Raw genomic sequence first — 9,770 nt, 5'->3', positions numbered from 1 at the left:
AAAATCATGTGGTTATTGTCTTTTGTCTTATTTTTATGATGGATTACATTAATTGTTTTTCTAATGTTGAACCATCCCTGTATACCTAGTATAAATCCCACTTGGTCATGCTGAATTATTTTTTGATATGTTCTTGAATTCTATCGGCTAAAATATTTGTTGAGGATTTCTGCATCTAAGTTCAAGAGGGATGTATGTGTGTAATTTTCTTCTGTTGTGGTGTCTTTATCTGGTTTTGGTATCAGGGATATGCTGGCTTCATAGAATGAGTTTGGGAGTATTCCTTCCTTTTCTATGTTCTGAAATGCCTTTAGTACTATTGGTGTTAATTCTTCTCTGAAAGTTTGCTAGAGCTCTCCAGTGAAGCCGTTCGGACCAGGGCATTTTTTTGTTGGCAGTTTTTGATTACCTTTTCAGTCTTTTCTTTTGTTATGGGTCTATTTAGTTTCTACCTCACTTTGTGTTAGTTTACATTGGTAGAGTGTCTAGTATTCATCCATTTCTTCTAGGTTTTCAAATTTGTTAGAGTACAATTTTTCATAGTAATCTGATATGATTCTTGTAATTTCGGTTGGGTCTGTTGTATTATAGCCCATTTCATTTCTTATTCAGGTTATTTGCTTCCTCTCTTGTTTTTCTTTTGTCAGTTTGGTCAATGATTTATCAATTTTATTGATTTTTTCAACAAACTAGCTTTTGGTCTTGTTAACCGTTTCAGTTGTTTTTCTGTTTTCTATTTCATTCAGTTCTGTTCTAATTTTCATTATTTCCTTTCTCCTGGTGCCTGAAGGTTTCTTTTGTTGCTCTCTTTTTATTTGTTCAAGTTGTAGGGATAATTGGGATTTTGGCCCTTTCTTCTTTTTGGATGTGTGCATTTATTGATATAAATTGACCTCTGAGCACTGATTTCACTGTGTCCCAAAGGTTCTGATAGGAACTGCTTTCATTCTCATTGGATTCTATGAATTTCTTTATTCCTTCCTTAATGTCTTCTATAACTGCATCTTTTTTGAGCAGGGTATTGTTCAGTTTCCAAGGGTTTGGTTTTTTTCCCTGCTTTTTCTGTTATTGATTTCTACTTTTATGGCCTTATAGTCAGAGAAGATGCTTTGTAATATTTCGATCTTTTGGATTCTGCTAAGGCTTGCTTTATGACTTAATAAGTGGTCTATTCTAGACAGTATTCCACGTGCACTAGAAAAGAAAGTATACTTGAATGCTGCCGAGTGCAGTGTTCTGTATATGTCTATAAAGTCAAGTTGGTTAATTGTGGCATTTAGATCTTCCGTGTCTTTACTGAGCTTCTTTCTGAATGTCCTGTCCTTCACTGAAAGTGGTGTGTTGAAGTCTCCTACTACAATTGTGGAGGTGTCTATCTCACTTTTCAGTGCTGATTGAGTTTGTTTTATGTATGTCGCAGCACTGATATTGGGTGCATAAATATTTAATCATTATACAGTGTCCTCCCTGATCCTTTGTGGTGGATTTAACTTTAAAGTCTATTTTGTCAGAAATTAATATGCCACTCCTGCGCTTTTTTGATTGTTTTTTGCTTGATATATTTTTTTCCATCCTTTGAGTTTTAGTTTGTCTGTATCTCTAAGTCTAAAGTGTGCCTCTTGTAGGCAGCATATAGAAGGATCATGTTTTTTTAATCCATTCTGTCACTGTCTGTCTCTTTATTGGTACATTTAGTCTATTTACATTCAGCATAATTATGGATAGGTATGAGTTTAGTGCTGCCATTTTGATGTCTTTTTTTGTGTGTTGTTGACAGTTTCTTTTTCCCACTTAATTTTTTGTTCTGAGTAGTTTATTTTTATGTATTGTCTTTTCCTCTTCTTCATTGTTGTTGGTTTTGTTTCTTCTAAGTCTATATATTTTTTCTCGTATTTTATTTTGATGAGTAGGATTGTAAGTCTCCTTTGTGGTTACCTCAATATTTACCCCTATTTTTCTAAGTTTAAACCTAACCTTTATTTCTTTATATTGCCTTGTCTTCCTCTCCACATGACTACATTTCTTAGTCCCTCTTCATTACTTTAATGTTGTCTTCTTTTACATAATGACGTCACTGTTTCCCTGTTTTGAGCGTTTTTTTAATCTCCATTTATTTTTTGATTTCCCTGTTTCGGTTAACATCTGATTGCTCTCTCCAGTATTCTAGTGTTGGGTTGATACCTGATATTATTGATTTTCTAGCCAAAGAACTCCCTTTAGTTTTTCTTGTAGTTTTGCTTTGGTTTTTACAAGTTACCTAAACTTCTGTTTTTCTGGAAATGTCCTAATTTCACCTTCGTACTTGAGATACAGTTTTGATGGATATATGATTCTTGGCTGGCAATTTTTTTCCTTCAATGCTTTATGTAAGTCATCCCATTGCCTTCATGGTTTCTGCCAAGTAGTCTGAGCTTATTCTTATTGACTATCCTTTGTAGGTGACTTTTCGTTTATCCCTAGCTGTTCTTAAAATTCTCTCTTTATCTTTGGTTTTGGCAAGTTTGATTATGGTATGTCTTGGTGACTTTCTTTTAAAATCTACCTTACGTGGAGTTTGATGAGCATCTTGTGTTGATATCTTCTCATCTTTCATGGTATCAGGGATGTTTTCTGCCAACAAATCTTCAACAATTTTCTCTCTATTTTCTGTTATCCCTTCCTGTTCTGGTACTCCAGTCACTCATAGGTTATTTCTCTTGATAGAGTCCCACATGAATCTTAAGGTTTCTTCACTTTTTTAAATTCTTTTTTTAATAATTTTTATTGTGCTTTAAGTGAAATTTTACAAATGAAGTCAGTCTCTCACGCAAAAACTTATATACACCTTGCTACATGCTTCCAATTACTCTCCCCCTAATTAGACAGCCCTCTCTCTCCCTCCACTCTCTCTTTTTGTGTCCATTTCGCCAGCTTCTAACCCCCTCTACCCTCACATCTCCCCTCCAGGCAGGAGATGCCAACATAGTCTCAACTGTCCAGGTTGTCCAAGAAGCTCATTCCTCACGAGCATCCCTCTCCAACCCATTGTCCAGTCCAATCAATGTCTGAAGAGTTGGCTTCGGGAATCGTTTCTGTCCTGGGCCAACAGAGGGTCTGGGGGCCATGACCACTGGGGTCCTTCTACTCTTAGTCAAACCATTGTCTGGTCTTTTTATGATAATTTGGGGGTCTGCATCCCACTGTTCTCCTGCTCTCTCAGGGGTTCTCTGTTGTGTTCCCTGTCAGGGCAGTCATTGGTTGTAGCTGGGCATAATTTAGATCTTCTGGTCTCAGGATGATGTAGTCGCTGGTTCATGTGGCCCTTTCTGTCTCTTGGGCTTGCAATTGCCTTGTGTCCTTGGTGTTCTTCATTCTCCTTTGATCCAGGTGGGCTGAGACCAGTTGATGGATCTTAGATGGCTGCTTGCTAGCATTTAAGACCCCAGACGCCACTGTTCAAAGTGGAATGAGGAATGTTTTCTTAATAGATTTTACTATGCCAATTGACTTAGATGTCCCCTGAAACCATGATCCCGAAACCACTGCCCCTGTTACACTGGCCTTCGAAGCATTCAGTTTATTCAGGAAACTTCTTTGCTTTTGGTTTAGTCCAGTTGTGCTGACCTCCCCTGTATTGTGTGTTGTCTTTCACCTAACATAGTTCTTATCTACTATCTAATTAGTGAATACCCGTCCCCCACCCTCCCTCTCTCCTCGCTCTTGTAACCACAAAAGAATGTTTTCTTCTCAGTTTAAACTATTTCTCAAGTTTTTATAATAGTGGTCTTATACAATATTTGTCCTTTTGCAACTGACTAGTTTCACTCAGCATAATGCCTTCCAGGTTCCTCCATATTATGAAATGTTTCACAGATTCTTCACTGTTCTTTATCAATGCGTAGTATTCCATTGTGTGAATATACAATAATTTTTTTATCCATTCACCCTTTGATGGGCACCTTGGTGGCTCCCAACTTTTTGCTATTGCAAAGAGTGCTGCAATAAACGTGGGTGTGCATGTATCTGTTCATGTAAAGGCTCTTATTTCTCTAGGATATATTCCGAGGAGTGGGATTGCTGCATTGTATGGGTTTTTTTTTTTATGGTAGCTCTATTTCTAGCTTTTTAAGGAAGCACCAAATCAATTTCCAAAATGGTTTTACCCTTTTACATTCCCACCAGCAGTGTATAAGTGTCATTAAAAAAAAATTCTTTTATCTAATTTTTCTTCAAATATATTGGTGCCAAGTACTTTATCTTCAAGGTCACCAATTTCGGGTTCCAGTTGCTCAATCCTGCTCCTCTTTCTATTGAGTTGTCTAATTCTGGAATTTTATTGTTAATCTTCTGAATTTCTGATTGCTGTCTCTCTATGGATTCTTGCAGCTTATTAAATTTTTTCTTATGTTCTTGAATAACCTTTTTAATTTATTCAACTGTTTTATCTCTGTGCTTCTTGGCTTTTTCTGCATATTGTCTGATCTCCTTCCTGATGTCTTGAAAAGTTCTGTATATAAATCTTTTGAATTCTGCATCTAATAATTCCAGGAAAGCACCTTCATCCAGAAGATCTGTTGATTCTGTGTTTTGACAGCTTGTTGAAGTAATCATGGTCTGTTTCTTTATGTGGCTTGATATTGAGTGTTGTCTCCGAGCCATCTATATGTTATTGTATTAGTTTAGTATGTTTGCTTACTGTATCCTAGTTTCTTGCTTTGTTTTGTTTTGATATCCCCAAATGGGCTCCTTGAGTGAGGTAGCTTGATTATTTTTGCCTTTAGAGCTCTGACATCCTGTCACCAGATGGCTAGAGCCTTTATCAGGTATATGAGTTTATCAGTACATTCACTTTTCTTGTATGGATTCAGCTCAGGTGTCCAGGTAGCTGATTTTCAAGTGTGTGGTAGAGGATCTGTCCTACAGTTTTAGAGGGGCAAGGGTGTTTGGTACAGGTGCCAGTATCTTGTTGCACCAGGGGTCACACTCTGAGCAAGGCAGGGGGCTGAGAACCATCCCCTCAGTGTCTCTGAGGAAAGCGCATTCCTGTTCCCTAGAGCACACAGGTTGGTGGGTTCTGCAGACAGACCATGGGCACCCAATGCTTTTGGTTGTAAGGACTGGGAGGTACCAGGTATCCCTGGGCCCTTGTTGTGGGTGGCTGTGTGACCTGAGTGGAGCGACCAGTCCTTAGGCCCCTGAAGTGGATAGGTGAGGATCCTGTTTAATAGGCAAAGCGCTGTGAAATATCAAACACCCACCTGTCCATTGCATGGCTTAAACAGATGCACTCTGCCAGCAAAGGCCTATTCTCCTGAAATAGGCCCACACAGGTCCACGGAGGCGGGGAAAGCCAAAGTCCATCGACCATTTATGCCGCTTTTGTCCTGAGCTCTTCAGGTTAGTGGAACTGGTAAATTATCTTTTTCCCCTGTCGTGAATTTATTCCTTCTCCAAGTCCAGGAGCATGGCTCGGGGCACTCAAATGGGCCTATCTCAGGCCCAGGGAAATCAACAACCACTGAAGCTGGCTTGGGGACAGAGGGCACGGTAAAATATATGCAAGTACTTAGCTTTTGCTGAGAGCGCCATTCTTCTCTGGTTCCAGAGGTGTAAGCAGGCTGTACAGCTTGCTCCTTTCCCTGAGGAAACTGTGGCTGAACGCTACCACCAGCCTGCCACAGCCACTGCTGGGAGTGGTGCCTGAGGGATCCCAGTGATTCAGGTCCGGTAATTCCTCTCTGCTTCTGTACTGTCTCTCTCTCCCCCTGCCGCTCAGTCCGTTTTCTAACTTTGCCTTTGATGTTCAGGGCTTCTAGCTTGTCATAATCATTTCACTTGATTTTTTTTGTCTTTTTTGTAAGAGCATTCGCCAGAAGCATGTCTATTCTGCAGTCTTGGCCCCACCTCTCTCTCTCTTTTTCATAACACGTATAACTCGTCTGACTTCATTCCACTTAAATGAAAGATACTGTATATTATTTACACACAGAGTCCTGGGAACTTTAGCATTCTCATAACACAAATTGTATTATGAAAACATGTAAAATCTCTTTACTTCATATACTTGAATGGGAGAAACAGTAACTTGTTTTCTGATTTACAGAATGTATTTTTTTTATTAGAAATTTTCCTGTCTTTGTAACACAAAGTATATTTTGAAAACCTGTAAAACTCTTCTTTTACGTACCTGAATGTGAGAAGCTGTGTATTGTTTTCTTATTCACAGAGTGGGTTGGGAACACTCTGGTCCTTGCAACACAATGTGTGCTTTGAAAACATGGAAAACTCTTTTGACTTCATGTATTTGAATGAGAGAAACTGTATATTGTTTTCTGATTCACAGAATTATAGGGAACATTCCATGATGTAACCCAAAGTGTGTTTGGATAACAGGTAAAACTCTTTTGACTTAATGTAGTTGAATGAGAGAAACTGTATATTGGTTTCTCATTCACACCATGTATTGTGAACTTTGTGTCCTTGTAAAACAAAGTGTACTTTGAAAACATGTAAACCTCTTTTGACTTGAAGTACTCGAATGGGAGAAACACTACATTGTTTTCTCATTCACAGAATGTGTTGCCAACTTTCCCATGTTTAACATAACATGTACTTTGAAAACATGTAAAACTCTTTCGACTTCATGTAATTGAATGACACTGTATATTGTTTTCTCATCCACAGAATTACTGGAAACATTCAGCAATTGTAACCGAAAGTGTTTTTTTCTTAACAGGTAAAACGAGTTCATCTACTTGAATGGCAGAAACTGTATATTGGTTTCTCATTCACACAATGTATTGGGAACTCTCACATTCTTGTATCATAAAGTATACTATGAAAACATGTAAAACTACTTTGACTTCATGTACTTGAATGTGAGAAAGTGTTCATTGTTTTCTTATTGAAACCAGCCAGGAGAGTGATAACCTTGATGAAACACTGCTTGAGGGACTGCATAATAAGTCAGCCTCTTGTGACTCTGGTCCACTGTAGTTGACACTCTCACCTCTTTCCTTCCTCCTTTTGAAGCTCACTGGAGTGTCTCCTTCTATAGCACGGTGAAGCTAACGAAAGCCTTCCAGAAAATGAGTTACTCCTTTGTGGGAAATATGAGACCTGCCTTGAAGAGGAGAACTCCACCATGTAGTGTAAAAGGAAAATACTCAGTGCTGCCCAGTCACCATTGCCATGGGTCATGACAGAGTGAGAAAAAGCCTTCCCCTGGAGCTGGCACCCTGAATTCAGACTTCTAGCCTCCTAGAGGAGCCCTGGTGGCACGGTGGTTAAGAGCTTGGCTGCTAACCAAAAGGCTGGCAGTTTGAATCCACCAGCCTCTCCTTAAAAACCCTATGGCACAGTTTTACTCTGTCCTATAGGCTGGATGGTGCCTAACAAAAATGGCCTCCTAGTCTGTGAGAGGATAAATTTGTTTGTTAAAGCCATCCGCTTGTGGAATTTCTGTTAGAGCATCACTAGATAAGTAAGACAGTAACCAACTGTTTTGTAGCTATGACCTCTGAACAAATAAGGTACCCTTCCCGCGCCTTGCAATATCCCACCTTTCACTTACCTAATCAGAGATGCACCAATCAAGAAGAACCTGTGGCTGATGCCTGATGTAGCAGTGTACTCATCCCTGATTCAAACACCCCTCTTTGGAAACCACTGTTTCACCTCAATGAGCTGTGTTATTCCTGGTTCGAACTGTAACCTTTGCTTAGGATAAACTTCTGTGGTTTTATCCAAAACAAACTTGTTTTCTGTACCGCAGTGATGCTTTAAATCCTTAAAAAGAAAGGCCAATTATTTCAAGAACCCAAAAAGTTATTTCAAGTCCCTGTAGCAAAAAAGCGGTTTAGTTTATGGGTAAGTATCCACTGTCATACATGAAACATTAAAAATGGGGCAATGCAGTAGCGGCTGGTGAAGTGCAGCTGGTAAAACGTTGAGCTTGTAAGCGAGCCGCGTCCTACAGCCCCTGGCCTGGCCTCTGGGTCCTCCGCAGCCTCTGGGGACGCCTCGGGCCACCGCGCCCGGCTGCCCCTCCTACGGCCTGAGTCACGGCGCCGCCGCCGAGTCCCGACGCCGCGATGCAGCTCTGAGCGCGGCCGGGACGCCGGGCCGCGGGCGCAGCGTTGGACTCTCGGCCGCCAGGGCGCCACACGGGAGCCAGGCCTGTCGCCCTCCCCTCGCTCTCGGCCGCCGCCTCCGCGCGGGGACCTCGCAGACCTCTCCCCGGGTTTTCCCCGGTTCCCCGGGCCCGCGCCTTCGGCCGGCGGCGGCGGCGCCTGAACCCTTGCGCCCTGCGTCCGCAAGCTCGCGCCGTCCCTCCATGGCGTTTATCCGGAAGAAGCGTCAGGAGCAGCAGCTGCAGCCCTACTCCAAAGAGAGGTGAGCGCGCAGCCGGCGGCGGAAAGCCGAGGGGACGGAGGACGGGGCCCCGGCCGGGCTGGGGTCCTAGGTCGGACGCCGTGGGCTGGGAGCAGGGTCGGCGGCCGGAGATCTCCGGGGCAAGGAGCCTGCCGGGGCCGGGAGCCGGAGCCCGGGGTCAGAGGCCGCGGGCCTGGTCGGGCTCTGGAGACTGCCGGGGCAGGAGCCTGGGTCCCACCCCGCGGGGAAGCCGAGCTGCAGAGGAGCCCGGCCCACCCGGAAGAGAGGCCGCGCCGAGCAGGGTACGGATCCTTCCCGGGGGCGGCCGGCCGGCCTGGAGCGCGGGGATGCCGCTCACCCGCCCGCGAGCCCTGGCCTTCGCCAGGGGCGGGCCGTAGCGGGCTCGACGGACGCCCCCAGCCCAGGTGAGCGGCGGTGTCGGGGCCGAGCACTGTGGTCGGGCGCTGCAGGCTGGTTCCACGCAGTCCCGACGGAGCAAGTAGGTTGGCGACCACAGCTGCCTGCCCCGGGGCGAGTAGACTTTCCTGCCTCACGTCGCCCTTCCTTTTCTTGCCGACTTTTTCAAACATAAAGCACATGGGCAAATAGCTCCCTCTCCCCTCGTGGGCTTGAGGGAGCGCCGCGAGAAAGGCTTTTTTATGAGAAAAGCTAGGGCCTTCCCTAAACGCGTGCCACTAGTCAGAGCGACGGCCCTGATTAGTGCGGTGAAGGCTGTGCCTTCGAAATTGCCGGGTACAGAGCAGTCTTTTTCGCTGGCATCCGGGTAAGCGACGTTTGGCCTCGGGAGCGGAAGCTAAAATGATCTCCTCGGCGTCTCACTGCAGTGTGGCTTTAGAGTTTCTGATCCTCACAGGCAGAGTTAGTCTCCAAGGGAAGTCTCCCCTAAGAAACCTCACTTGGCTCTGAAGTCAGTCAATCCATTCCTGTCACCCAAACAGCTTGCTGATGCCTCGGGTCACAGGGCTTGTTACCTGATTAGGGTCTGTGCCTTGGAGGAGTCGAGCCAATGAAACATACTTCAAGTCAGAAAGAGTGAGAAAGTTTATTAAGGAGATGCATACATCACTGGGGACCCAGCAGAACGCAGGCCGTCTCTATGGAATCCCAAATAGCAATTTTACATTAGAGCTTACATAGAATCTTACAAGGGTTACAAGTGTCCTTGTAGTCCCCTGCCAGACATTTCTTTATTAGGCTAAAGGTAAACACATCTGATACCTGGGCTCCAACTTTCCTGTGGGGGTTGTATGCCACAGGTAGTCCGGACGGAACAAAAGGTTATTTGCATCAGTTTAAAACAAAGAACAAAGTCATTAACGTTTGGTCAAAACAAAGTCATTAACAGAGGTATGTGAAGGAGGTAGGCAGGGGAAGAACAACTTATAGGTTTGTCTGGC

The 9,770-nt window shown here is 43.5% G+C and overlaps 1 protein-coding gene across 9 annotated transcripts in view; it reads left to right on the top strand.

Annotated features, from left to right (window-relative positions):
* The first annotated feature begins 8,144 nt into the window (after positions 1-8,144).
* The window catches only part of NSMAF (neutral sphingomyelinase activation associated factor), a 72,440-nt gene continuing 70,814 nt past the window's right edge, over positions 8,145-9,770 (top strand). For 2 of the 9 annotated variants that reach the window (XM_064267715.1, XM_064267716.1), the window contains exon 1: positions 8,145-8,373. In XM_064267715.1, coding sequence (XP_064123785.1) covers positions 8,315-8,373 — 59 coding nt within the window. In that variant the 5' untranslated portion in view covers positions 8,145-8,314. Of the gene's footprint in view, positions 8,374-8,685; positions 8,778-9,770 lie in introns of those variants that run through there. The other 7 variants (XM_064267711.1, XM_064267712.1, XM_064267718.1 and 4 more) reach the window with 5 other exon arrangements.

This window comes from Loxodonta africana, chromosome 14, assembly GCF_030014295.1.
Source record: "Loxodonta africana isolate mLoxAfr1 chromosome 14, mLoxAfr1.hap2, whole genome shotgun sequence".
Lineage (NCBI taxonomy): Eukaryota > Metazoa > Chordata > Mammalia > Proboscidea > Elephantidae > Loxodonta > Loxodonta africana.
The sequence above is the reverse complement of the archived record's forward strand: the minus strand, read 5'-3'. Positions and strand labels throughout refer to the sequence as shown.